This window comes from Aspergillus neoniger (genome assembly GCF_003184625.1).
Source record: "Aspergillus neoniger CBS 115656 unplaced genomic scaffold BO87scaffold_22, whole genome shotgun sequence".
Lineage (NCBI taxonomy): Eukaryota > Fungi > Ascomycota > Eurotiomycetes > Eurotiales > Aspergillaceae > Aspergillus > Aspergillus neoniger.
In genome coordinates, this window is record NW_020291150.1 from 41,755 (window position 1) to 66,323 (window position 24,569).

General features: G+C 51.8%; 10 protein-coding genes across 10 annotated transcripts; 4 read left to right on the forward strand and 6 right to left on the reverse strand.

Annotated features, from left to right (window-relative positions):
- Positions 1–38: 38 nt before the first annotated feature.
- On the reverse strand, positions 39–1,139 carry BO87DRAFT_96862 (Yae1 family protein). The gene has a single exon (XM_025629705.1). The coding sequence runs from the start codon at positions 913–915 to the stop codon at positions 325–327; it is 591 nt and encodes a 196-aa protein (XP_025478206.1). The 5' UTR covers positions 916–1,139; the 3' UTR covers positions 39–324.
- Positions 1,140–1,184: 45 nt separating this feature from the next.
- Positions 1,185–3,779, forward strand: BO87DRAFT_337521 (methionine--tRNA ligase MES1). The gene is made up of 2 exons (XM_025620559.1): positions 1,185–1,363; positions 1,491–3,779. Exons 1-2 carry the CDS (start codon positions 1,227–1,229, stop codon positions 3,319–3,321), a joined length of 1,968 nt encoding a protein of 655 aa, XP_025478207.1. The 5' UTR covers positions 1,185–1,226; the 3' UTR covers positions 3,322–3,779.
- Positions 3,780–3,918: 139 nt separating this feature from the next.
- On the reverse strand, positions 3,919–5,643 carry sonA (putative nuclear pore complex protein (SonA)). Its single transcript, XM_025623646.1, has 3 exons — positions 5,429–5,643; positions 5,075–5,358; positions 3,919–5,006 (listed from the first exon to the last, which is right to left on the reverse strand). The coding sequence occupies exons 2-3, from the start codon at positions 5,336–5,338 to the stop codon at positions 4,191–4,193; spliced, it is 1,080 nt and encodes a 359-aa protein (XP_025478208.1). The 5' UTR covers positions 5,339–5,358; positions 5,429–5,643; the 3' UTR covers positions 3,919–4,190.
- A 487-nt stretch (positions 5,644–6,130) lies between these two features.
- BO87DRAFT_398173 (uncharacterized protein) lies at positions 6,131–6,697 on the forward strand (the record flags this gene model as incomplete). Its single annotated transcript, XM_025625354.1, has 3 exons — positions 6,131–6,189; positions 6,235–6,305; positions 6,513–6,697. 3 exons carry the CDS (start codon positions 6,131–6,133, stop codon positions 6,695–6,697), a joined length of 315 nt encoding a protein of 104 aa, XP_025478209.1.
- Positions 6,698–7,459: 762 nt separating this feature from the next.
- BO87DRAFT_387936 (uncharacterized protein) lies at positions 7,460–7,954 on the reverse strand (the record flags this gene model as incomplete). The annotated part of the gene is made up of 4 exons (XM_025624836.1): positions 7,460–7,478; positions 7,518–7,573; positions 7,604–7,611; positions 7,711–7,954. The coding sequence occupies 4 exons, from the start codon at positions 7,952–7,954 to the stop codon at positions 7,460–7,462; spliced, it is 327 nt and encodes a 108-aa protein (XP_025478210.1).
- BO87DRAFT_96750 (uncharacterized protein) lies at positions 7,913–9,041 on the forward strand. The gene is made up of 5 exons (XM_025629704.1): positions 7,913–7,993; positions 8,163–8,349; positions 8,467–8,491; positions 8,552–8,735; positions 8,810–9,041. The coding sequence occupies exons 2-5, from the start codon at positions 8,211–8,213 to the stop codon at positions 8,957–8,959; spliced, it is 498 nt and encodes a 165-aa protein (XP_025478211.1). The 5' UTR covers positions 7,913–7,993; positions 8,163–8,210; the 3' UTR covers positions 8,960–9,041.
- A 219-nt stretch (positions 9,042–9,260) lies between these two features.
- Positions 9,261–13,882, reverse strand: rgsC (putative intermediate filament protein (Mdm1)). Its single transcript, XM_025629703.1, has 2 exons — positions 10,804–13,882; positions 9,261–10,728 (listed from the first exon to the last, which is right to left on the reverse strand). The coding sequence occupies exons 1-2, from the start codon at positions 13,460–13,462 to the stop codon at positions 9,674–9,676; spliced, it is 3,714 nt and encodes a 1,237-aa protein (XP_025478212.1). The 5' UTR covers positions 13,463–13,882; the 3' UTR covers positions 9,261–9,673.
- Positions 13,883–14,076: 194 nt separating this feature from the next.
- On the forward strand, positions 14,077–15,614 carry BO87DRAFT_361830 (bifunctional phosphatidyl-N-methylethanolamine N-methyltransferase/phosphatidyl-N-dimethylethanolamine N-methyltransferase). Its single transcript, XM_025621604.1, has 5 exons — positions 14,077–14,159; positions 14,244–14,283; positions 14,338–14,354; positions 14,522–14,948; positions 15,124–15,614. The coding sequence occupies exons 1-5, from the start codon at positions 14,111–14,113 to the stop codon at positions 15,197–15,199; spliced, it is 609 nt and encodes a 202-aa protein (XP_025478213.1). The 5' UTR covers positions 14,077–14,110; the 3' UTR covers positions 15,200–15,614.
- A 2-nt stretch (positions 15,615–15,616) lies between these two features.
- Positions 15,617–18,083, reverse strand: BO87DRAFT_337533 (uncharacterized protein). Its single transcript, XM_025620561.1, has 4 exons — positions 17,759–18,083; positions 17,576–17,697; positions 17,308–17,461; positions 15,617–17,235 (listed from the first exon to the last, which is right to left on the reverse strand). The coding sequence occupies exons 1-4, from the start codon at positions 17,829–17,831 to the stop codon at positions 15,962–15,964; spliced, it is 1,623 nt and encodes a 540-aa protein (XP_025478214.1). The 5' UTR covers positions 17,832–18,083; the 3' UTR covers positions 15,617–15,961.
- Positions 18,084–18,281: 198 nt separating this feature from the next.
- BO87DRAFT_417035 (uncharacterized protein) lies at positions 18,282–22,817 on the reverse strand. Its single transcript, XM_025626785.1, has 4 exons — positions 22,322–22,817; positions 20,487–22,101; positions 20,274–20,387; positions 18,282–20,208 (listed from the first exon to the last, which is right to left on the reverse strand). The coding sequence occupies exons 1-4, from the start codon at positions 22,610–22,612 to the stop codon at positions 18,437–18,439; spliced, it is 3,792 nt and encodes a 1,263-aa protein (XP_025478215.1). The 5' UTR covers positions 22,613–22,817; the 3' UTR covers positions 18,282–18,436.
- Between the last annotated feature and the right edge of the window lie 1,752 nt (positions 22,818–24,569).

Sequence of the window (24,569 nt, forward strand, 5' to 3'; positions counted from 1 at the left end):
GATTGTTGGACGGATGCGGTAACTGGAAACCCTCCTCTTAGTGTGGGGTACAAACGAGTTTGGGGCACGATCATCGCCCCTCCGGGGACTTCTCCCCCAAGACAAGCCATTCTCAATATTGCGGAGCGGCTTAGTATGTCTCGGCAGTCTGGTTTTCGGATAAGTTCCCAGGCTTGCGGAAAATGAGCAAGCAGGTTCTGGTGACCTGTAAATCGGAGAACGACCGAGGGGAGGGCCGAGGGAGATGCTGCAAAAGAAGCAGAGTGTCTGTTTACCCCCAAGCAGATCCTTCCCATTGAAAAAAATAAGAAAGCAGGTCATCCACTAATGCCGGATGTTCAGGGAACTAATATCTTCAATGCTGCCAGTGCCATCGCCAGACACCGGGAGATCTTTGGCATCGGGATGTATATCCGAGTTGTCTTCCCTCTCGCCCACGGCACGCTGAATCAACTTGGCTTTAACAGCAGCGCCTTTCATGCGCTCATCTACATCATTCACCGCTTCCTCCGTGTTCACCATAGGCAGGGAAGCGGGGTCTACCAGTTCCAGCAGGATCTCGATGTTCTTGGCTAGCCTGGAGCTAGATGAAAGGCTCGACATTTCCTTGCAAATGGCGGGATCCAACAAGGAAGGTTCTTCCTGTTTGTGATCAGTCTCCGGAGCTCCGTTGATCTGGCCATTGGACTCGGGGTTTCCCGACAGCTGCGAATCTGCAAGCCGTTGAGACCAAACCAGGGCTTTGCCATATAGTCTTCCCAGTTCGAGGAACTTCTCGAATCCTTTCTCGACAGCAAACACACTACCCTCTGTATACCCGGCTTGTGCACCATCCGCTGCACCCAGATCGTAGCCTTCTTGGTAGAATTCTTCCTCCAGGTCGAGCAGACTCTCAAGTAGGTTATTGTTCTCCATGATTGCGATTCAAGATGGATAAAGAGATAGGCACGGGAGGGAAGGAATGAGAGATAAGACGGTAATAGAGTAGAGAACACGACAGTGGTATCTAAGAATCTGCAATTAGTTGCAGCAGTGGAGTGGGGGCAAAGGAATGGAACAGTAGGAGATGAGATGATATGAAAGGGAAGCGCCCAAAAAAAGTGCGGAGAGAAGCGGCCGAAAGCGATGAAGCGATGAATCATCCGCACCCGCGAAAAAGTTGCAACATTTCTACCCCTCCATCCCGCTGATAGTCCAATTCCCCGCCATCCGCCTCCAATTCCATCATGGCTTCCGACTCTAAGATCTTGCCCAAGAAGGGCCAGCGCAATATCCTGGTCACCAGTGCTTTGCCCTACGTCAACAACGTGCCTCACTTGGGTAACATTGTTGGTTCCGTTCTCAGTGCTGATGTCTTTGCCAGGTACTATCTATCCATTCTGCTTCCTTTGCCCCCCCCCCCCCATCCCCAATTGCTCCCTTTGTCTGGCTCCTGTTCGCAGGCTCTCTCATTAATTCCATTCCCACAATGCTAACACCCACTTCTTCAGATTCCACAAGGCTTGCGGACATCAAACACTCTACATCTGTGGTACCGATGAGTATGGAACGGCAACCGAGACCAAGGCTTTGGAGGAGAAGGTGACCCCGGAGGAGCTGTGCGCCAAGTACAACAAGATCCACCAGCAGGTGTACGAATGGTTTGAGATTGGCTTCGATCACTTCGGACGCACCCCGACCCAGCAACACACCGAAATTTCCCAGGCCATCTTCAAGAAGCTCTACGAGAACGGCTATCTGACGGAGAAGACGGCGGAACAGCCCTTCTGTGAGACACATGGATCTTTCTTGGCGGATCGTTACGTGGAAGGTGAATGCCCCCGGTGCCACTACGACGATGCTCGTGGTGACCAGTGCGATAAGTGCGGTCACCTCTTGGATCCCTTCGACCTCATCAATCCCCGCTGCAAGCTTGATGGAGCCACCCCCGTCCGCCGCTCTACGAAACACATCCACCTTCTCCTCGACAAGCTCCAGCCTCAGATTGAAGAATGGTCTAAGAATGCCATCGAAAAGGGCGATTGGCCTAAGAATTCGCGTGTCATCACCGAGTCTTGGTTGAAGGAAGGTCTGAAGGACCGCGGTATCACCAGAGACCTGAAGTGGGGTGTCCCGGTGCCTCTGGAGGGATTCGAGAGCAAGGTGCTTTATGTCTGGTTTGAGGCTTGCATTGGTTACCCCTCCATCACGGCCAACTATACCCCCGATTGGGAGCTCTGGTGGCGGAACCCGGAGGATGTCCAGCTGTATCAGTTCCTGGGCAAGGATAACGTTCCCTTCCACAGTGTCATCTTCCCCGGTTCTCAGCTGGGAACCAAGGAGAAGTGGACTATGCTTCACCACCTGAGCACCACGGAGTACCTGAACTACGAGGGTGGCAAGTTCAGCAAGTCTAGAGGTATTGGTGTCTTTGGTACCAGCGCCAAGGAGACGGGTGTGCCCCCGGATGTGTGGCGCTACTACCTCCTGAAGAACCGTCCCGAGACTGGTGATACCCAGTTCGAATGGCGCTCCTTCGTTGAGAGCAACAACAGCGAGCTGCTGGCTAAGCTGGGAAACCTTGTCAACCGTGTCATCAAGCTTGTTACGGCATCTTACGGCTCGGTCGTTCCCGAGTTCACTGTCCCCGAGAGTTTCCAGCCTACCTTGGACGAAGTCACGGCTACTCTCAGACAGTACGTTGAAGAGATGGAGGTTGCACACCTCCGCGCTGGTGTGGTGAGTGCGATGAAGTTGGCCGAAGCCGGAAACGGTCTGATCCAGGCCAACCGCCTTGATAACTCGTTGATTGCCAACGAGCCCGAGCGTGCTGCCGCGGTCGTCGGTACTGTGCTCAACTTGATCCATCTCCTGGCCAGCGTTTTCTCTCCCTACCTCCCCGCCACCTCCAAGGCTATCAACGAGCAGCTCGACGTGCCGTTCGGCCTGATCCCCTCTCTGGAGGACATCAAGGACGGCTGGAAGCCGACTGCCATCAAGCCGGGTCACAAGATCGGCAAGGCCAAGTACCTGTTTTCTCGTATCGACCCCAAGAAGGCCGACGAGTGGCGCGAGATGTTCGGTGGTTCCCAGGCCGACCGCCAGAAGAAGGAAGAGGAAGCGGCCAAGGCTGCGGCCAAGAAGGCTGCAAAGGATGCCGCTAAGGCTAAGAAGAAGGAGAAGAAGGCCAAGGCTGCTGAGGCCGCTGCCGCCGGCAGCAATGTTGAAGCCTCCGCCAAGGGAGGCGCCCAGGCTGTAGAGGTCACCACCGATAGCAAGACCGACGAGGCCGTCGAGAAGGTCGCCGATGGCGTGGCCCAGGTCACCATTCCCTCCTCTTAAATCACATAGAATTCCCAGCTCCCCAATTCCGTCAAAAGACTCGGAAGACAGCGTCTATAGAGTTGCAGCGACTAGCGGACTCCCTTGATATCCTGTGCTGATGATTAGAGCGTTTTTTTTTTTTCTCTCTTCCCACTTCCTTTCGTTTTCCGGCTTCGTCATCATAGATCGTTGATGATCTATAGCTACTTTTTCTTCCTCTTTCTTCTTCTCGTCTTGGGATACTGCGTTGCTACGTATGCAAACCATACTTTTGTGAAAATGGAGTCGATATGAGATACGATGTTGGTGAAATGAGCGCAACGGTTGATGACTGACTGATTGATTGACGGATGGATGGATAGTTTCAGTAGTTTTTTTCGGTTTTGGATGTCTCGCTTTGGCTTCACGTTTGTTATCATCCCGCATAGTTTCAGTTCAACAAAATTCGACAATTCAACATGGGTTTTCAATACAATCCATTCCCGTCTTTTCTGTGCCAGGGTCTTGCTGTGGGCTCTACCCACAACATTACCCAATTCAGTTACATGGATCGAAGGGTATCGCCCGTCGCCAGCAGCTACAGTAGACTTCCTTCCATTTCAGACAAGAGGACCCCGGATAGACAACAGGATTAACCTGAATAAATCGCTCATATGCATTCCCAGAGAGTAATAGTAGTAATAACAAAAAGAGTACATGATACGGGGAAATGAAACAAAGGAAAAAAAGAAAAAAGCATGACGAGCCAATCCATGTATAACCGAAGCATGATACTCCAGATGTATGAGCCCCGCCAAAAGTCCATTTGAAATCGAAAGGTTTGGCCTCCACGACGCCTCCATGTGCAGATCCCTTCCAACTACATAGCCTTCTCCCGGTCTACTCCATTACCTCTTCCGGTTGTTTGGTCTAGGCTTCACTTCTTCTTGGCTGACAGGGTGCAGCATGACCTTGTTGGGCAGTTGCTGGTTGTTGGCGGAGTAGCCCTTGCTCCAGTCGTAACTGACAGCATAGGCGAAGATGTTGCCGTTGCGGTTGAAGGCGGTGCTGGAGATGGTACCGCCCACGGAGGGATATCCCTTTAGACGGTGCTTGGCGTCCTTATCCCAGAAGTGGAAGGTACCGTCACTGCCGGCGGTGCTGAAGGTGCCGTGGACGGGGTGGAAGGAGATGGCGTTGACGGAGTAGATGTTGTTGACATCGCGCTGAGGAGTCTCACGGTGGCACTTGAAACTGAAGTTGTTGGAGGAGTCCTTGTCCTCGACATACTGGATCGCACAGCGGCCCTCGACACTGCCGACGGCGAAGCCAGTGGCAGTCGAGAAGCAGCTGACTACTCGCGTCTGCCACTTGAGGGGAGACTGCATGGTCTTGTAGAATTTGGTGGGGTTTTCGAGGTTGATGACGTTGATGTAGCGGTCTGCGGTGCCGACCACGAGAAGTTTGTCCTTGACATCCATGGTGTAAACACGCTCCTGGCACTCCACCGTGGCAATGGGGTTCGACTGTCGCAAGTCCCAGTACTTGATGGTCTTGTCCCAAGAGCCGGTCACAAGTAGCGGGGTTCCTCCGGCCGGATTTGGGATCATGTGGCAGCATTTGATGGGCGCATCGTGAGCGGCGACTTGAGTGGTCGCATTGGTCGCAAGGTCGAGCATACGAGCGGCTTTGTCGGCGCCAGCTCCGACAACTTTCGTACCATCCTAGGTAGCAACAGAGTCCAGATCAGTTAACTGTAGACACTGCGACAGGGGAATGAGGGTGAGCTCACCGGCGACCAGCAACAGCTCAGAACGGGGGCCTCGTGCTCGAACAGAGCTTTACCTTCACTCTGGCCCTGCTCATTGATCTCGTAAATGCGAACCTTCTTGTCCCATGAAGCGACAGCTAGGTGTTCACTAGCCGGAGAGAAGCGGAGGTCCGAGATACTGTCCTCGGGAGGTTGGTTCAGGGCAACATCCTTGGAGATATCACCTGTGGTGTTGGTCTGACCAGCTGAGGTCGTCGCGGCGCCGACGGAACCGAAAAGCGACATTAGGGCGGCGAAGTATTACACTGTATTGACCGATTAGGCGATAAGCTGTACTATCAGGGACCTTGAGGGGATCCACAACGCGAGACGAACCAGGAGAAAAGCAGACGTGACTGGAAGCGGGAGGAGAGGCAGCAAGACCTGGGTGGTGGTGTTGTACCCAAGCGGTCGCGGAATAGAGGCGCAACCGGCCAAATTGACCGAAGAGCGTGAAGCTTGGATGTTTCGAAAGGCGCACTAGATTGACAGCCCGGGCAGCATTCACTAATTGCACGAAAAGGAATGGGATGAAGATGGATTGGATTGTATGGAAACTCGCTCATCCAAATGGGCAATAATTAATCGAATATCTTCTTCGCGGCTTTCCCTTCACCGCCTTCAAACAAGACAAACTGCTGAGTCAGCCGGGGGAGAGCTTCCCTCTCACCTTTCCGTCCTGGGTAATCACTCTGTAGTACTACATAGTCACTACCTACTACTAGTACCAAGTAGTGGGTAGGACAGTGAGATGCCCTTTATTCACTCCCAGGACCATCTGCATATTCAACAGCAGTTCGACAAGTCCTTCGCTTTGATTCTTTTCTGCTATACCAATGAAGGAGTTACAACATTTAGTCTCCACACATCTGAGATTGCTGAACTATATACTAGACATAAGAAATACAGGCAGCTTAACAACATACCTTGCCAACAATCTAGTACTAATCCCCTGACTGTTCGGTTGAGACCTCAGCTCTTTGCAGACTGGTTGAATTTGCTCGACACTGGCACCCCATAACGATCAACGTCAACAAAATGGACACTGGCTACGAGCATGGGAGGAAGGGAGAGGGGGAAAAGCTGACCTGCAACGGGTCGCCACCCACTATCGTTGACTGATGCTGGTAGTTGTGTTGCAGGCAATATGGAAATGCAGCGTGGACCCCCGTTATGATTCGTAGGACCCCGCCCAAGCCTGCACGGTCAAAATGTTGGATGGCCAATAACCTGCAATCCACCACCTTATGATCGCCGATTGCTGTAGCCCCGTCTCGGGTGCAGTTTCACTTTCGAAGGTACCTACCTACCTACTCTACGTAGTAGGCAGGCTACAGCCTACAGGGGGGGACATCACACCACTGGTCCAGTCCCGGGGCCTGGACAGGCACACCCATCAAGACTCCTCTCAAACCTCGAGCTTGTCTAGTCTCGGCCAGGGCTGGTATCCCTTCATTCGATGCCCTCGCGATTTGGATGTCAAAGAACCTCACGTGCCACGGGGGGGATGACAGACCTTACATGAGCGGGCATTTACAGTTCAACCTGTACCACGGAAGGCATCTGCCAATTGTCTGGCACAATGAAAGGAAATGGGCGCCATGAGGTCATGCATTTCATCCGTCTTTCCGTCTGGGGTTGATTCGCTTCAAGTCAGTTGGTGGTTACGAGAAAGGTGACGCATTTTCGATCTTCATTACGGCTGCTGGTTCTGTGGGGAGGGGGTGCCGTATGCCACTACTAAAACTACAACGACTATACTACTACCTGGAGACTGGTCCACCAAAGATACCGCAGGTAGGTGCAGGGAGAAGGAAAAAGGAAATCATTGGGCCAGGCGGGAGAGCGACCGAAGGAGAGAAAATAAAGTACGGCGAAAGAAGCAGACCAAGTGGAGCGGGCGGGAATGCGGGGTGCAGCCTTAGTGGACCGTCGCCCGGAAGCTCTCGACGTCAGGCTTGCTCGTGTGATCCGGTTGCCCCGGGTGCATCATTCATTGATTTTAATCTACTTACTTGGAGGAATTTATCTGACACCTTACTTAAGAATTCAATACTAGATGTCTCATTAATGAAAATGGAGAGAGGGTTATGGGTGTGTGAGTGTGTGTGTGTGCGTGGGGAGGGAGAGGTGGCACTTTGAAACCACCATCCATCAGGTGATGGTCCGGATGTAGATATGCATCGTCCGGTGCGGAGATCCTAACAACATCATCCTCCTCCTCGTCCCATCATTCCACCCTGCCTGCATTTTCTCTTTCTCTCTTCCTCTTCCTCTCGCCATCCAGGCTTCCTCCCCTGTTCACTGTGGGAACATACGATCCAGGTTGATTGCTTAGGGCCCGCTTCTATTCATCATTTGAGCCATTCAGTCCCCATCATAATCCCTGTAGCTGTGCAGTAGTTTGCAATTGAACTTTACGTACACCCGTGCTGTAGAATACTCCTTCAATGTCCTCCCTTGGTCCAATGCATCCCATGCCTGTATGTATGTATATATGACTGTACGTACGTATCTATCTACATCATGTATGAATGGTATGGATGGAATAATGGGGATGTATCAGGTAAGGAACACGATGGTATGGTATACGTCAGGTAACTTAAGTAGTAACTGACAGAGACACATCCCAAAGTAGCAAGTGAGAGCAAAGTGAACCGCTCCTTCCCTCTTCTTCTTGTTCTCCCCATTTCTGGGTTGGCCCATCCATGTCACCTGCCCTTTCCCTTCCCTTTTCTTCCTTCCCTTCTTCTTCTTCTTCTTCTCCTCCTCCTCCTTTTCCTTCCCTTTCCTTTCTTTCTTTCTTCTCTCTACTATCTTGTTGGATCCTACTGACTTGATACTCTCTCCCTCCCATTCCATACTACTTACTGCCCATACTACTTACTACCTCACTTACTGGTAAGTTCTACTCTCCTATCTAAGAGTAGCACTAGAATGCTCGAGTAGTCATTCCACGTCACCACTCGGGTCCTTCCCTCCTCTGCCACTGGAGTGTCCTCAGTGGCCAAAGGAACATCATCCATCCCCTTAATAGTACACACAACTAACAAGCTATTCTGTATATCAGTGCTCCTACTAAGAGACTCACTGCTTCCTGCCACCACATTCCGCAGTCATGTCTGAACCACTCACCAAGATTGATTCGGCCATCGAGATATCCCCCAAGGACGAGAAGGCCCCCGACAAAGATGCCAAGAAAACCCACAGACGTACCTCTTCCCATGCTGAGGGTGTCTACAACATCAAGGAACTTGGTGGGTCCTTTCTTTCCAGAGTCGTTCTAAGATCACATAGAGCATCGCGTTCCTGAAGTTCTCCCCTGCTAACTACTCATCAATTTGTAGAGGAGAAGAAGATCGAGATTACCCTTCCAATTGAAACCCAGAAGACTGGATGGTATGCTCGTTGCTATATATATACATCTGCATAAGACATGAGACTAATCGGGGTAAACAGGAAATTGAACACCTCACCATCGACCATTGAGGACAAGGATATCCTAAAACTTCATCTGATCAACCCCCCGGTCAAGAAGATTGATCTGCACTTCCCACTAGGGCTCGAAGTCACCGCTCGCAATATGAAGGGCGTCACGATAAAGGATGCGCTGGACGCAATCTACAAGCAGTTTAAGAAGAAGGTAAGTAGCCCAAGATGATGATCCATCAGATGTCTCCCATTCTCTCCAATAATACTGACTTCCATCCGCTCTAGGCCGACGATGAGTTGGACAAGCCTTACCTCGCTGGTTTCGAGTGGGACAAGGACGAGTGCTGGACACGCCTCATTGTTCACCAGACCAAGCAGGGCCCCCCTCAACAGCCCAGCAAGAAGTCCAAGAAGAAGAAGGCTGAAGAGGCATAGACTGCGGTTGCTTCGGACAGGCCGTGTCCATCTAACAATGTCTTCTCTCTTCTCTCTCTTTCAATGGCTACTTCCACCATACTTTGTGATACTTTGTCCTCTTCGTGCCCTTGGCCTCTCTAGAACAGAACCCGGGAGAGTCGAGGCAGGAGCTAGGCGAGAGGATGATAATCCCTGTAATTTGCCTTTGTTGTCTTTTCACTCCAACTCTCTGCTTTCATTTCTCTTCCGGGAGGATGGCCTCGCTATTCCCTTGCCGAGTTGACTTACTGAGCACCGGACGATCTTGTATCTTCGAGCTCCATTCCTTCATTCAGATTCAATGTGGAGACACAGGAACATTTAGTTGACCTTCTGGATAACTGACGTAGAAACTACTGCCTAGTGCGGTTCTAGTAGACGGGCTAACCCGGTAGGTTCAGGCACCAACGATCAGGATGGGTCGACGTCCCATCCTTATCAGCATGTGATTATCAGACGTATGTGCATCGGCCTCACTCGCCCGCCGCACCTGCAACAGCTACATTATATAGAGTATCGGCAAAACACGATGCAGAATAGCACAGGCGCTCAAGCGCAGAAGAAGAGATGCTAGAAAAGCACATCAATGCAACGCCCGCTAATAACAATACAGCCCGGCGATAGAGATAGCAGAAAGACAACACAGAAACAGACTGAAGAGAGAAAGAAAAAGAAAGATTAGTATCATACACATTAGCATGAAGTCATCAACGTATTCGTCCCGCGTCCTCCCGCACCAAATAAAACTAAAACGACCTCATCGAGAATAGTAAATAAGAGATGCGCATTCAACCGTCGATTATTCAAAGTCGCAAAGATCCTGCGCGCCGCGGCCTGCGCATTCGCTCGTCCGACCACATTGCCCGCTAGATCGGGGATCAACGTAGCCAGGACTAGACTTGCTTCAGTGCGACTCTTCAGTCGCTCCGATGCACTGCGGACGCGGGTCTGGCGAAGCACGCCGCCCGGCCACATGGTATCCTTGATGAGGGTGATGTAGCGCAGAAGCGAGTCGTCCTGGACAAGGGAGCGTGCTCCTTCGCGAACTTTGCGCTCGATCGTACCCCCTAGCAATTGGTGGAGGACGACGACCACGGCACGCCCGCGCAGCCAGTTATTTCCCTTGTTCAGCTCGAAAGCTTCCAGGAATAGATCACAGATGGGTTTGATGAAGGGCTCAAGCTCGCGGTCTTCGAAGGCGTTTAGTTCGGCTTCCGCTTCGGCGGCGGTGACGGCGTCCTCGGTGGCAAGGCCAGTGTCACCGGGAGATATTGTGGTGGAAGTGGTGGATTGTTGATTTGTAGCGGCTGAGATGAGGCTTTGTCCGGCTGTGGATAGTTGATCTAATACGCCAAAGTTGCCTAGAAAGTCGTCCATGCCGTCGGCGACGGAATTGTAGATTCGAGTGACTAGGTCTTTGGTCTCTCCGTTGGTGGTGGAGCTCTGGTTCTCGTTGCGGGGGATAATGGCTCGTTGGGAGAGGAAGGCTCGTAAGTCTCGACTCCGGCATACTTCAGGGAGAAGGAGGAGTTTCTGTAGATATGCCTCTAGAGCTAGGCGTCGCTTCTGGAGGAATTCTTTCTGGAGCTTGAGAACGACACGTCGACGTGGGAACTCCAGGTGACGGACGGATGGGTATCTCATGCGTAGCTTCTGATGGAGTTCATGGAATTCGCTGTATCTGCGGGCCACGGCCCAGGAGGCGGCGGGCATTTGCTCACCAGCGTTACGTTGCACTTCGACCACATCTAGAAGATATATTAGTAAATCTGAACAGCAAGTAGCTCCCGTGACGGACGGAGGCAGGGTAGTAAGGAACGTACACATAGCGAACTCTCGACCGTCTTCCTCCTTTCCAACTACAATGGATTTGATACGGACGGTCGATCGGCCATACAGACTGTTGTCACTTTCTTGGATGATATACTGCTGTCGTTGCATCTCTTTGCGGTGAATCTCGCGTTGGATGCTCGCTTTGGATTTGCGCAGAATCCTCAACTCCGCGGTGTTGTTGGTAAGTTCAGCTTTGCGAGTGAGCGTGTTTACCACTGACTCTTGAGATCCGAGCTTATCGATATCTGCGGTGAGCGCCTCAATGGCCTCCGTCAATCCGAGATCCCCAGGAGCCGCCTCATGGACTTGATCGGCCGGATCTGTATCTGTTCCCATCGGCTCTTCATATTCGTCTTCGATATACTTCTGTTGTTCAGGGAAGAGATCGTCATCGAAGACCCCCTGGCGTGAGGATCGATCCACGAGGCCTAATGAGGCAATGCTCGGCTTGATACGGTCCTCTGTCCGACTATCTGCCCGAGGGATATCCATTGAGCTGCGCGGCGACCGGGGGAAAGGGTCGCTAGCGGGCAATGCAGACGGGGACACATCGGCGTTCTTCAAATCTTCAATTCGAGTATTCTTGGGCTCGCTCGCGATGATGTCGTTTAACGCTGCCTCCATATTCACGATGACTTGGTTTTGGTTCGCCTCAGTTTCGCCATTTTGTGAGTCTTTCCCTAGGCTTTGTGTCGACATTGCCAGTGGATCTGTATCGTAGTCATCGTCAAACAGCGGTGCAGATCGCTCGGAATCGAATGAGCGCCTCGAAGACTCATCGTCATCAAACAGTTTGCCCATGCTTCGAACATCGCTCGAAGAAACCGCCGCTCGTCGCAAATCTTTGGGCCTGGCGCCAGGTTGTGATGAGGTGCGAGACATCAGAGGAGGTAAAGGCCGCCTTTCGGGCACTTCAGCAATGTTCGGGGAGCTCTGTTGGGGGGACTGCGGGCCCGCTTGGGATGCTTCATCCGAGGCAAGGTATTTATAGTAGAGATCTGACTGCTTGAACTTCGGGTAGTAGATTTCCTGAAGCTTATCGAGCACCGCGGATTGAGTGCTCAAAATGACCGTCCGAGCCTTTCGATACTGCTCCGAGGTGGCCCGCTTCCCTGCGCTCAGGAAGGCCTTCACCACCCGACGGGACTCATCCGATACTTTTAACTCCGGTTTCGAGAGATACGTCTCACTGATCAGAGCCATGTCACTTCGGTCCGCTGGGGTCCAGCTTGTGGAGGTCGGGGAGCTTTCGTCTCCGAAATCATCCTCCAGAGGGTTGCGGAAACCGTCGACCACGATCCAGAATTGAACTAGGGACATGAGCTGCTGACGGTCCATAAACTCCATGAAGTAAGAGAGACCCGACGCATCATGCATGATATCCACTAAGGAGGCTTCCTGAGGAATAGAATTCTTACGGCGAAAGTGGGATACAGCCGCGGAGGCGTGCGACATCTGAGTACCTCCGGGGGCAGACAGCTTAGCTACTTTTTGGTCCAAGACCCTCTTACCGGTCTCCAGTCGTCGGAGGTAAACTTGGTCCTGTCCTTCCACCATAGTCTCCCGCTTCAGTTGGCTTGCCACCAAGGCTCTGAAGCGTCTGGCGTCCGAAAGATTGTTACAGCGCCGGATGGCCCGGACAAATCGCTCGAAGGCGCGCTCTGAATCGTGGGGACTAAGTCGAGGGAAAGGGTGACCCCTCTTCGACCGGGGAGCCGGGGATGCATGCTCGTCCAGGGCCGCCCTGAGTTTCCGGACAGTCTTACGGTCCTGAATCGCGGTGCGGCCATAGGCCTCCATCAGCTGATTCCATGTGTCCGGATCGGAGAGGACAGAAACGAGAGGGAAGAGCACAGCGCAGGCTACAATCTCACGAATCAAGACGGAAACGATGCGACTATTGAGGACGGATTCCGGGAACAGTTGGGGCAGGAGCCCGACGGCAATTTTGCGGAGGTACTCCTGTTCCAGTAACTTTTGGTCGGAGAGAGACAGCATCGCCGCCGGGTGTAAGTTCCCCTCGCGATACTTGCTCGCGATGGCAATGTCCAACTCTTCCGACTCCGTGACATTCCTGGTAAGATTCCTTCCCCGGACCAAGCGCTCAGCAACCTCAGACTCCTTCAGATGGGATGTCAGAACGGGGAAAATCCGGGACACTACGAGAGAGACAAGGTCTTCCGTCAGGAGCCTATCGCGCAGGTTTCCAATGGCTGTCCGAATCGTATGATCCACCTCGTTGACGAACGTGGGGTTGGGACTGATATGCTGGTACCATGATGCGATGAAATCCCGCGTGGCGAAGGATAGGAGCTCGTCAATCCCTTCCGAGACGATGAAGGATTGTGGGTAAAGTGAATGTGGATTATAGATTGAACGGCTTTTAAATGCCTGGGTTTCTTGATCCCAGTGGTGGCGGGCGAGGAATGCGACGCGGGGGTTCGTGGGCGAAGGTGAAGAAGCAACAGCGTCATTGGGGGAGCGGATGGTGAGAAGCACGAGAGCGAACAACACGGCGGAGGAAAGAAAAGCACCGAGCACCAGAGCATAACCCAGATATCTCAGTATGGGGAGCCATTTGACGGCGAGACCCCAGGCTATAAAGGCACCAATGCCCAGGAGGACATAATCGCGATGCTTCAGGGCCATTCTCCCTGGAGCGGATGCGCTGCCATGCCGGTCAGGCAAGGAAAGCCGAGAGGGGGCCGAAGCAAGACATGATGGAGAAAAGAAAGTGAGGACTGCAGGTTAGAGAAGAAGATGGAAGAATCAGAACAAGAGCTATGAGGGGACAATTTTAAGAAGATAACTAAAAGTAAAGAGGAAGAAGAAGGATGGACTGGATCAGGCGGTGAGTTGGAGAGGCTAGTAGTTAGTAGTTGCGTCACTCAGGTACTAGATAGTTAACTTAACTCCTTCCTTCAAGGTCTGCAGCTGGGGTTTATTTATGATAATGCGATAGATGTGAATGGTAGTAGTGTAAGTTTATAGAATATATACTGTCATCATCAAATGAGGAGAGAAATAACTTTGAACTGTGGTACTATCCTAGTACATGGTAATTCTGCCTGAGGCCTTGTCTCGTAAGTTGTAACTTGTAAGATCCCGTGCGTCTTTTTCGAGACGTCATGCCGTTTCGGGAATGTTTTCTTCTCTCCACTTCTGCTGCTTGCTACTTCTTCTCTTTGCTTTCCCTTTCCTTCTTCCTTTCCCTCTTCACCTTCTTCTCTTCCCCGTTCCTTGTCCCCTTTCTTCTTTCCTTATACCTCATCTCTCATCTTCTAATCTTCCTTCCTCATGGCTTCCTTGTCCAACTTTGTCGACTTCTCCCAGCCGTCCCTCCAATGTACGTGGAGCTTTCCCCGGCTAATCCCCTCTCTTCCCTCCCCGCATGTGATTGTAACTGTTTTTTTTTCTCTCTCTCAAACAGGGGCCGCGCTGTCAATCGCCTTTAACCCTATCTTCTGGAAGTAAGTAGTCTGCCATATTACATTCTTTCCATAGCTAAACATTATTCTATCCAGCATTGTCGCCCGTGCTGGTTGGTCCCATCTCCCACTCTAAAAACATTTACCCCAGTCCTACGAGGAATCCAGCTCTGGCAGCTTCTGCCTTGGCTCTACCTTTTCCCACGTCCACCTCTTTCCTCCGTTCATTTTACAGTATAAGAGGCTTATGACAACTTTCCTCGGTCATCGCAATCTGTAGAGTATCGGAGTCACTTCTTGACTCGTATATTCGGTAATGCCTACTACGGCTGCTACTTCCTCGCCGTCACCATCTTCAGTCTGGGAATTCTGCGAGATCATGTCTACCAAGTGGCCCTGGAAGACCAACCTTACTATGCCCCTGTGCACCAACCCGTCCTCGGCGGCCTTCTCTTCGCCTTCGGCTCCGTCCTCGTCCTGTCCAGCATGTATGCCCTCGGTGTCACCGGCACCTACCTTGGCGACTACTTCGGTATCCTGATGGATGCGCCTGTCACCGGCTTCCCCTTCAACGTCACTGGTTCCCCCATGTACTGGGGCAGTACTTTGAACTTCTTGGGCGTTGCTCTCTACAAGGGCAAGGTGGCGGGCGTCTTCCTGACGGCCGAGGTCTTCATCCTGTACTGGTTCGCTCTCCAGTGGGAGGAGTAAGTATCCCATCTATCTTTTCTATATTGGCCCACTATGCACCATGGACTTGCCTTTACTCTTATTTTTGCACACCAAAGCCCATATGCACATGTGTCTCAAGCCCCAACGCAAAATGAGATTTTTTTTCCCCACGCACGGAATTGGTAAACCCCACTAACCCGGGCCTGGTAGTCCCTTCACGGCGGAAATCTACGCCAAGCGGGAACGCGAGCGTGCCAAAACCAAGCGCGGCGGCAAGAGCTTGTAAGCCGAGACTTCACAGGAATCTATGTCCGGGGGTCTGGATTACCGCCCATTGGCCTCCCGCCAATGGAGCTTGGACCTTTCGACATCATTCCAGTGTCGCCAATCCCTGAGTGGAAACATAGAGCTCGCCAAGCTACTGTTATGAGTCTACACGGGGCTGCATTTCATGGTCGGCTAGGCAGTCTGGTTGTGTCCAGTGAGAAGTGGAGGGAAGGGGTGGAGAGTTAGAACGAGAGCGAGAGCAAAGGGCAGGATGGGGTAGGCAATGGCAATAACAGCTGGCTACGTAAAGCCACTGAGAAGGAACGGAAGAAGAAATGAAAGCGGGGTTACATTGAGATGCTCAGATAGAACGGAGAAGAAAACCTACTACAACGTTGACCTACCACATGGCAGTCTCCTACTTTCAAGTATAGATAAACAGGAACAACGGGTATCATTTGCTACGCTTGTGCGCTTTCGCCATGATCATCAACTATCATAAAATCACACCATACTCCCGCCAGGGATGGTAAATGAAAGCACCTGTTTCACTATCCACATTCCCCTCAAGGGAAAAGAGAAGGGGCAAAAGACCATTTCACTCACACCTATTGTCCGTGGTAGCTTAATATGGGACACCTGGCTCACCTCCCCAAAACGCCGCCAACTCCACGCTATGAGTCTTTGGAAAGCGCAAGTGATATGAGCGTGCAGATGGCAAGAGCTGCATCAGAGGGACATCTAAAGCCAAAGCACCTGTCGACTTCAACGAGGATCCAGCCTATGCCCGTCGACCTCGGCCTCTCTTGGTCGACGTCCGGCTCTCCTCCACCGGTTCGATTTCATCCTCATCAGCACCCTTCTTAAGGTCTTCTCCTTCGGCAAGGCCCCATTTCTCCCGATCATACCAGTCTTCTCCATCGCTCATCTCGCCCACGTGCCCCTCCGCTTTGCACCACTCGAGCACATCCTCTTTCATCCGATTGGCCCGGAGCAGAGACTCCAGCATATGCTCAAATCCACGAACGGTCTCCTCCTGCTTTTGTACATAAGACCAAAGCAGTCGACGTGTCTCTTCCGCTTCGTTGGGCGGGAGGCCGAAGTTCGAATCTGGCCGAACAGAGTCCGGTATAAGGAAAAGAGGATGGGGTGTCGGAAGACTCCCTAATGTGTCGTCAGAAGGGGACGGGGAGAGGGGTCCAGATTCGCCCTCCTGTGGGTTCGCTGCATTAGCCTGTGCTCGGGTCGTCATGCGCCGAGGTGGCTCGGGAGATGATCCATCTTGCATTTCTGCATCTGCATCTGCATCCGCATCCGTCCCGTCTACCTGTGCATCGTCTCGAAATTCGGGATCAGGCTGCGCATTGCCCTGGATTGTGGCACCTTCGCGCTCCTTGCCATCCTTGTCCGAAGTGCCATCCGAGTTCGTCACTTTATCCCCATTAGACTTTGCGTTTGCCGTAAGGCTTCCATTGACTTGTATGACTTGATTGATGGTCTCTGAATGATGAGGCAGGTCGCCAACTGGGGTATCAACTTCTTCTGATTTCGGCTCTCGGGGTTGTTCAAGCGCATTTGGGACGGTTTCTTTGTGCGTCGTCTCCTGGTCATGAATGTCGGTCATCTCAACGTCCTTATCTGCGGCAGTTTTGTCCTGAGCATTCTCGTTCTGGGGAGGCTGAGGCGACTTTGAGTCACCTGCACCCACGGACGCGCCTTGCACACTGCTTTTCTGAGCCGAAGGCCCTGGCACCAAAGGACTTGCGGCCCCGTTATGTCTGTATTGACTCCCAGGTGAGCTACGTGTCGTATGGGCTATCCGGGGCTCGAAGATCCATCTGTCTTCAGGCGTCTCCACTGCACCAGAGGGCATCCAAGAACTGTCTCCCAAAAACTGCCGGTGTAGATTCCTGGCCCGCCAAAGCAGTGCTCTTTCTTGACGGAGTTTGGCTTCGATTGCCTGCGTCATGTGCAGCAGCGCCTTTGACGTATAAGCGTGCGATAGGGAAGGATGGGTAGGGAGCTCGGACGGGTGTTTTAGAGGGCAAAGGAAGTCTAAAATTCAATTGTGGTACTTGATTAGCAAGAAAACCTGAAAAGGCGTCGAGATGGAACCGAAGGCCTCACTTTCAAGCGCAATTTCCGAAAATGGATTTTCTGCCGCCGCAGCGGCATCAGCTTCGGAATCTTCGTCATCCTCGTCCAACTCATCACCTTCTGAATCATAGCGCACGGGATTAGGCTGGAGGATATAACGCGTGTATCCAGCATGTTCAATTTTCTGTAGAGAGATATTTCCCTAAACGTCAGCGTGCCTTCCTTATCATCATCACCCTGATCGACTAATGCCCCCATGATAGAGAGATCTTTCGATGGCCGCGGGGGTGGAACTAACCTGTTTATAGAGCTCCTCCGGATGTATGTAACCTAGAGCACCTTCTCGGACGAAGTTCGAGTTTGTGTGTAGTTTATTGCCCCGATTTGTTGGTTGAGTGATCGGATCGTCGGGTCCAGAGTCTAAAAAGAGCGAACGGTTAGAGGGAAAAGATAGAGACAGCGGGGAGAGTAAAGGACGCACAGTCATTCTCCTTGCGGAGGGCTCTTTTCATGCCAACAATGGTGTCGGCAATCAGAGCTGCCTGCGCCGCCATGGCCGGAATTGTAGTGGAGGTACTACTACAGCGGAGGCAGCCAGAGTGATGGCGACAGCAGCCGAACGAACGAGGACGGGTTTCCCAAAATGGATAGGGCAAATACGGAGTTCTATGGGACGTAATCGACAAGAAGAAAGCCCAGCACTATGCAGCATGCGAATTGGTATAGGGGAGAGCAGGTGAGGGGAAGAAGAAGGCGAAGAAGCGAGGGGAAGAGACGGAAGAACGAAGTTGAGGTGGAAGACTGGCAGTCCGGGCAGGGAAGGAACGAACGGGCGCAAGTTGCAACTCCGGATTGGGGAGGAGCTGCGGGCGTCGCTCCGATCGCCGCCGCTAGTCCTCTTTTGGTAGCGCGTGATAAGGGCTCGACACGTGAGCGAGAGCGGTAGTTACTATCTTGATAATCGATAAATAGATAGCTACTCTAAATTAAGTTGCACTAAGTGAAAGGATAACGAGTACATCTACTGGGTATCTGTCTATAGCACTTGATCTATGATCTCAATTCAATTGAAAATGGTCCAGATCTGAACCCGAGTTCCCCATACATACCACGCTCCACGCTACATACAAACTGTTTTCCATGACCCTCGCCGCACCCTTTAATCGTCGGCATCAACCCAGACTAAGATTCCTTTCTTATCCGACCGCATGTCTTCCGTCGGTAGCACCCGCAGAGTCTTGTTAAAGTATGTATCGACTACCAGGAGCTGCGGCTGGATCCACAGACCTCGTTTAGATGCCAGCAAGTTGTACCGGACCGTTTGTCTGCTTAAAGGCACCAACTGCACGACCATCGTCTTCGGTCCGCTGAACGCAAAGTTCTCACTTGCTTCCATGCTCAGGTTGAAAGTAAGGAAGTGCATCGACGGGTTCTCTAGAGTGTAATCCAGATGGATCAACCCCGAAAGTGTATCAGACGCCTTAGCTGAGGCGACCACCCGAGGCTCACCTGCTGGCATAACGAATCGAGGGATATCAAGCGTGGTCGTGGTGGTTGTGGATCCGTCGTTCAGCGCGCCGTCGTCTGTTGCACTGCGCCTCCAGCGAATCTCTAGGGCGAGGTTTAAGGTTGTAGGTCTGCGGTCACCCAAGATTTCCTTCTGAAGGTCCATGATGAAGTTAGATTCTCGAAGCTCCTCCGGACGGATCTCCGCCACCTCAGGACTGATAATCTCCTCCGACCCAATGTGACAGGTGGCAGCGCCGCCCAGTCCAAGCAACACTAATGACAGTTTTTCGACAACCAGGGGCTCCACAGCAAAAGAGACGACCTTGGAGTTGAGACACCATCTCTGCTGCAAACCTCCGGGCTTGACTTCATCCCCATTTGGAAGTAACTCGTCATCCACAGTGAAGAAGTCCGGCCAGGGTTGAGGATGAAGGCGTGGAAGGAATTCATAATTGGCCTCGAATGGCCTGATAATTGATAGGCCAACACGCATGCTCGCGATGATAGGCGTCTGGACATCAGACACGAGGTTGTAGAGCGCAGAGACTTCAAGCTCATAATCCAAAGCATCGTTGGTATCCGTAACCACAATCGTTAGTTCTTTATGAGATGAGCGTTCCATCACCCCTATCGGTCGCTTCAGGTGGTGAGAATTGCCTTCTGTCGGAGTACTCTCCCCAGACCCGTGCATCTCCGAGGAATTCTCCTCATCTAGCCACCGTATCTTAGCCGTGGACTCGGGCCGGCCGAAAAGTCTAGTCTCAACAGAAACATCTGCAGCCTCTTCTTCCTCGTTGTCGACACCTACTCGGAGAATTATTTCCTCATTCGTATAGTATGTTTCTCGAAGGTTCAGCAGCTCTACCCGTATCTTTGGTGGTTTGGGTAGTATCTTACAACGGCCCGTATCGCGGCCTTTGCCCACGCGCCGTCTGCTTGGGCCCTTGGACGTTTGCTGCCACCAATAGGACTCATATGGAGTCAAATCGGTTATCGCGTTGGTAAGATCGAATTTTTCTTCCTCGACGGTCAATGTTATGGACGCGACACGGGACTCCCCGGCTTCTCTGGGAATGCATGTAATATCGTATACCTTAGTCTGGGAAGGCCCAAACGTCAGGTCTGCTAGCCCAGTCAAAGCAGTCAATCCGTTCGTGGGTGATTGCAAAGCTGCCGGGTCTTCAGCCGTACTGGGGTCACGTAGCAATGGCGAAGTTATTGTGCAGGGTGTAGCCGTATCGGCGTCCACGTTGCGATCAGACTGAAGCCGTATTGGCCGCAGGCAACCCTCAAACACTACCTTCACTTCGGAGAATGTGAGAGGGCTCGATGAGGGCTGGGTACAGGAAGTGATGATAAGCTGGCCCTTAGACGGCTCGCCGACATTTCCTTCGGAACTTTGAAAGACGAAAGACGCGGTGACTAGAGCCCGGTGATATCGTCAGTAAGATTTTAAGTGGTTATGGGATGCTTCTGTGATAACTTACCGCTGGGCACGATGTCCTCTGCGCGCAGGACCACCGATGGCTTGGGATTCACTAAAGGAAAGTCCTCGAGACTATTATGGAGATCATACATCCAGTCGGGCCGCGGTTGGAACACTGAAAGAATAATATGATGTTAGACAGGTGACTAGTGAAGGCAAGCGAAGCTGCGATGCCAAAACAGTGCAAGACGATTTAGTAATAGAATAAGCTCACCCTTATGTCGGAGTTCCCAGTCAACGCGCAGGACCATATCGCTATCGCTCACGCGTACGGCACATTCCCTTAGGGCCCAGCCAAACCTTTGCATGAGCGGCCACCAGCCCGAACGTCGCCATGACAAAGTCGACCAGAGTGGTCGAAGGATTTCGTAAGCCTCCGGCCATGAGCTTAGGCGCATATATTCTTCTGCAATCTCCAGGCTAATGCTCTCCGCTTTCCGGTTTTGGTCTCTCTTCGAGAACTCTTCGAGTGCCGCTTTCAAGGCATCTAATCTTAACAGTGCGTGGTTGAAACCGACGGCCCCCGGCTGGGGTGCTTCAACATGTGGCTCAGGTACCAGATAGGTGTCGTATAGATAAGACTTATTGGCTATCTGGGACGCGGGAGATTGTCCCGGTGGTATCCGATCGTCTTCTGGAATCTGCTCCGCCAAGGTTCGACGGTACATGGTATACTGCGCCGCTCGATAGAGCCAATAACCCTCATGATGAAGCTGTTCCCACGGAAGATATGCATCCGAAGGGGAAACCGTTTTGTCGCGTGGTACGAAAATTGAGTATTGCTCTTGGAACTGATCCTGGGGGATGCCGACGGAGGTGAAGTAGGGGATATTGGCTTGGCGAATGAGCTGGGCCATTACCATCGACCACCGAGCTTCCCAGGCTGCCCAGCCATAACTCTTGGTGCCTTTTCCGCGCCGGTCGATGATATCTTTTGAACGATTCCGGTGGCTAGTCCAGAACCGCACAGCAGGTGTTGTCTGTCCCGTCATCAACAAGCCGCGAATAATACGTATGGCCAATGCATCCCCCAGAAGTCGTGCATCATTGAACCTAGGATTCCAGCCAGCAATATATTCGAACACCTCTTGACCAAATAGGGTCTCGTATGCGCTTTCATAGTTCCGAAGCGCGGCATCGATTTCTTGGCGGAATTCCGCAAAGATACCCAGTTTGAATTCATATCGAACATTCCATCCTTGAGACGATAAGGTCTGGGACGTCCCACTTGTTGGTGGTGCTGTTGGCGGGGGGATGGTGCCTCGATTTCGTTTGCGCCTGGCGTGCTTCGATAGGTCGCGGTAGTATTCCATCACCGATGGCTGGAGTAGAGACAACAGGGACGTGGCGAATTCCTTCAATTCCACTGGCGTCGCATCGGACGGAAGGAGAAATATAGACTTTTGATCCAGATTCGTTGCCCTCCGAATGCTAGCCATCCTGTCCTCCGTATCCCCAGCATAGCTGCCCGTGCTCTCTTCTGACAAGAGAACAACTATAAATCGAGATTTGTATCCAGAAGAGGCCCATTCCTTCTTCAATCCATTTATTTCTATCTTGAGTTGGTTGTCGCGCAGCGAGCTCATATTAGGATCGAAGCAGAAGGGGAAGAAATTGATCACTGCCGCAGGGACAAGGTCCTGGTGTTTAGTGACCCATAGATGGCTAAGCAGGCCATCTGGAAACGTCGGCGAGCTTGGTGTAAGTGGGGATATGGGAGAATGAAGGTTGAAGGAGGATCCACGCGATATCTCATCGTCTTGTCCGGCCGTCGGGCTCGTGGGCGATACGGGTGGGGGGTCAGCTTTGCGCGGGGGGAGACTGTAGGACTAAAAGAAGAAGAAGAAGAAGAAGTCAGCGGCGTGAACGCGGGCCTTGCGGCAATAGTAGTAGAATTGCCAAATGAGAAGTAGCAAAGGAAGCTTGCGCGTGGTACGAAATCTCGCCCTGTAAGTAGGTGCGGGCGGGCTAGCTGTTTGTCTCCGAAGTTGCAGGTGCAACGAGGAAGGGGGTAATGCTTGCTTCGACAGCCAAGGTGTATCAACATACCCGTCCAACGCTTCTGATTTTGTACTCAATTCTGGATGAAGATGCATGTGCATCTTCACTAGTATCCCACGGGGCACGGAAAGCGTTTTCCTCGAGAAGTACACGCCGCAATTCCTCCGCAACTGAGCCGGTCAGAGGCGGGAAATCCGAGTATATCTTCACGCCCCTCTCTCGGAGGAGGGGATAATCAGCTCGCACGCATTGCAGATCATCGTCGGAGCTTGCTTCAAGACCGGAGAGCAAAACGAAGGGGAGGTTGTGGGCAACATAATCTTCCGGGTAGGCGTCCATTGCGGACACAAGCTGCTGGGTGGTGCTCTCGGTCACCGCATGTCTGGTTAGGCCGAGGGGTCTTTCAACGGCCACCACGGAGTGATGACTAGTCCGGAAATGGCTTGAAGGATGGTTGTGTTGATAAGACGTTGTCTTCGGTCCCTCGCACGCTGTAGAGCTATAGTTAGTTCCTGCACACTTTTGCCGTCGCAGAACTTCCTACTGCATCAACATTGGTGTTGGAGAGACAAATTGATGGTCCGTTCGGTTACCATCGCCGAAACAACGCCAAGCCAGGCTGTATCTGTCAGGCATCAAGTCTGCATCGATCATGGAAATTTCAGTACTATACTGAACACCATGCATTTATTTTCCAGGTGAGAGAAGCATTAAATGAGACCTGTCGGCGTGTATTGAATTATTGCCTAATGTGGATGCGTGAGCTTTTTACCATGTGCAAAACCACTGTACTACTACTTAGTATATTTTATTTAAGGTACTACTTGGCTACTACTAGACGGCGGTAGAGCCAAGATATATAAATTAGCTCTGGCAGACTCACTTCTACCGACACTGACCATACCACTAGTACTACTATCTTTCAAGGTGGAATTTGTCGCCTACTATGACTACTACTAAATATTGACCTTGAAACCTTACATTTCAAGGTTTTGTTAATAGTACCCAATCCAATCCCCCCCCCCCGGGGGGAAAGTTTCACCTTTGGAACCACTCGACATGTCTTCTCCAGACTCAAGAGATATGATCATTATAGCATCTGTGCATTTGGCACCCGAGTCAGTCATATTCTAATGAAACCTCGAGGTCGGGCATCTGTCTTTTTGGTGGATCCACTGGACCTTGCGGATGATTGTGAAAATCAACTTTTCAGTCCAGCCCCCGTCCACCCTTGGGGTGCACTGCAATATGGCTAACAATTGACTTAAACCCCCCTTCAGATGGGCCGGTAGAATTTGCTGCCTTGAGCTTGTCATCCATATCATGACGCAATAACATGCAGCCCAAATGCACAAGGTCCATGATCCAGCTCATGGAGGGGAGGGGGTTTTTAACGACCTTGCATATCGTTACCGGATGGATGATCGTCTGTGCAGTCTACAAGCCACAAATGATGGCAAGGGACTCAGGAGGACGGAAATCTCCGTTCCAAGGTCCCGGCTCCAGAACCAGCATCGACCCTCATTTCGATCTCAGCCAGCCTGTGGTCTGGTGGGGAATTGGACGACGGGGAGCCTCTCCATCGAGTCCATCCAGCTCCTCGCCAATTCGCTTCCGTGGACAGAAACGAAGCTAGCACGAAAGCAAGCCACTACTAATTAACCCATGAGTTAATTAACACAGATACGAAGTATAAGTGAGCAAGGTGGGACATTTATCGTCATCAATCATATAATACTAAATACCAAAAAGATCATCATCATCCTCATCTCCTGCTGGCAAAAGATCCAAGGGTCATGTCTCCCAACTAACTAGTAAACAGAATTACCATGTTGAAATCTGAAACAAAAGGCTGATCTCATTCTTGAGGAGGCAGTCATGTGCCCCTGGCTAGCAGGCATATCTATCCAATGCTGGACTAGATACTTTTGTATACACACACCTTTGAAATTTGGATCTGCGAACTGTGCGGAGGATGAAATGGCGCGTTCAATTGAAATCGAGGAGTGGAGGCCCTGCAGGGACACTAAATACGGGCGGGGACTCGGTCAGACAAATGACAGGGCAGAAATCCTCCCTCGAATTTCTTTTGGAAGGGTGTCCACTAATTAATCTTTCCCTCTTTCTCTCTCTCCTTGTTCCTGGCGTGCCGTCTCGCAAAAGCATCCATCAGGTGAGGGTAATAGGCATAGAAGAGAAACTGTGTTCTGCTGGTGGATGAGAGAGGGTGGGAGAGGTTGCAGTAAGCATCTACGGAGTACTAAGTACCTACCTATCTACTGGCCAGCTTCCTTTC

Bases quoted from the DNA above. Each gene is read 5' to 3' on its own strand.
- BO87DRAFT_96862 (XM_025629705.1), bottom strand. From the start codon at position 915: ATGGAGAACAATAACCTACTTGAGAGTCTGCTCGACCTGGAGGAAGAA.
- BO87DRAFT_337533 (XM_025620561.1), bottom strand. From the start codon at position 17,831: ATGGCGGCGCAGGCAGCTCTGATTGCCGACACCATTGTTGGCATGAAA. The intron at 17,698-17,758 runs GTGCGTCCTTTA...CGCTCTTTTTAG, and splicing joins CCTCCGCAAGGAGAATGACT to ACTCTGGACCCGACGATCCG. The intron at 17,236-17,307 runs GTGAGGCCTTCG...ATTGAATTTTAG, and splicing joins TTCGGAAATTGCGCTTGAAA to ACTTCCTTTGCCCTCTAAAA.
- BO87DRAFT_337521 (XM_025620559.1), top strand. From the start codon at position 1,227: ATGGCTTCCGACTCTAAGATCTTGCCCAAGAAGGGCCAGCGCAATATC. The intron at 1,364-1,490 runs GTACTATCTATC...CCACTTCTTCAG, and splicing joins AGTGCTGATGTCTTTGCCAG to ATTCCACAAGGCTTGCGGAC.
- sonA (XM_025623646.1), bottom strand. From the start codon at position 5,338: ATGTCGCTTTTCGGTTCCGTCGGCGCCGCGACGACCTCAGCTGGTCAG. The intron at 5,007-5,074 runs GTGAGCTCACCC...GTTGCTACCTAG, and splicing joins TGAGCTGTTGCTGGTCGCCG to GATGGTACGAAAGTTGTCGG.
- BO87DRAFT_417035 (XM_025626785.1), bottom strand. From the start codon at position 22,612: ATGGACGCCTACCCGGAAGATTATGTTGCCCACAACCTCCCCTTCGTT. The intron at 22,102-22,321 runs GTATGTTGATAC...TTCTTCTTTTAG, and splicing joins AAATCAGAAGCGTTGGACGG to TCCTACAGTCTCCCCCCGCG. The intron at 20,209-20,273 runs GTAAGTTATCAC...ACCGGGCTCTAG, and splicing joins AGAGGACATCGTGCCCAGCG to TCACCGCGTCTTTCGTCTTT.
- BO87DRAFT_96750 (XM_025629704.1), top strand. From the start codon at position 8,211: ATGTCTGAACCACTCACCAAGATTGATTCGGCCATCGAGATATCCCCC. The intron at 8,492-8,551 runs GTATGCTCGTTG...CGGGGTAAACAG, and splicing joins GAAACCCAGAAGACTGGATG to GAAATTGAACACCTCACCAT. The intron at 8,736-8,809 runs GTAAGTAGCCCA...CATCCGCTCTAG, and splicing joins ACAAGCAGTTTAAGAAGAAG to GCCGACGATGAGTTGGACAA.
- BO87DRAFT_361830 (XM_025621604.1), top strand. From the start codon at position 14,111: ATGGCTTCCTTGTCCAACTTTGTCGACTTCTCCCAGCCGTCCCTCCAA. The intron at 14,160-14,243 runs GTACGTGGAGCT...TCTCTCAAACAG, and splicing joins CTCCCAGCCGTCCCTCCAAT to GGGCCGCGCTGTCAATCGCC. The intron at 14,949-15,123 runs GTAAGTATCCCA...CGGGCCTGGTAG, and splicing joins TTCGCTCTCCAGTGGGAGGA to TCCCTTCACGGCGGAAATCT.
- rgsC (XM_025629703.1), bottom strand. From the start codon at position 13,462: ATGGCCCTGAAGCATCGCGATTATGTCCTCCTGGGCATTGGTGCCTTT. The intron at 10,729-10,803 runs GTACGTTCCTTA...TATATCTTCTAG, and splicing joins CGGTCGAGAGTTCGCTATGT to ATGTGGTCGAAGTGCAACGT.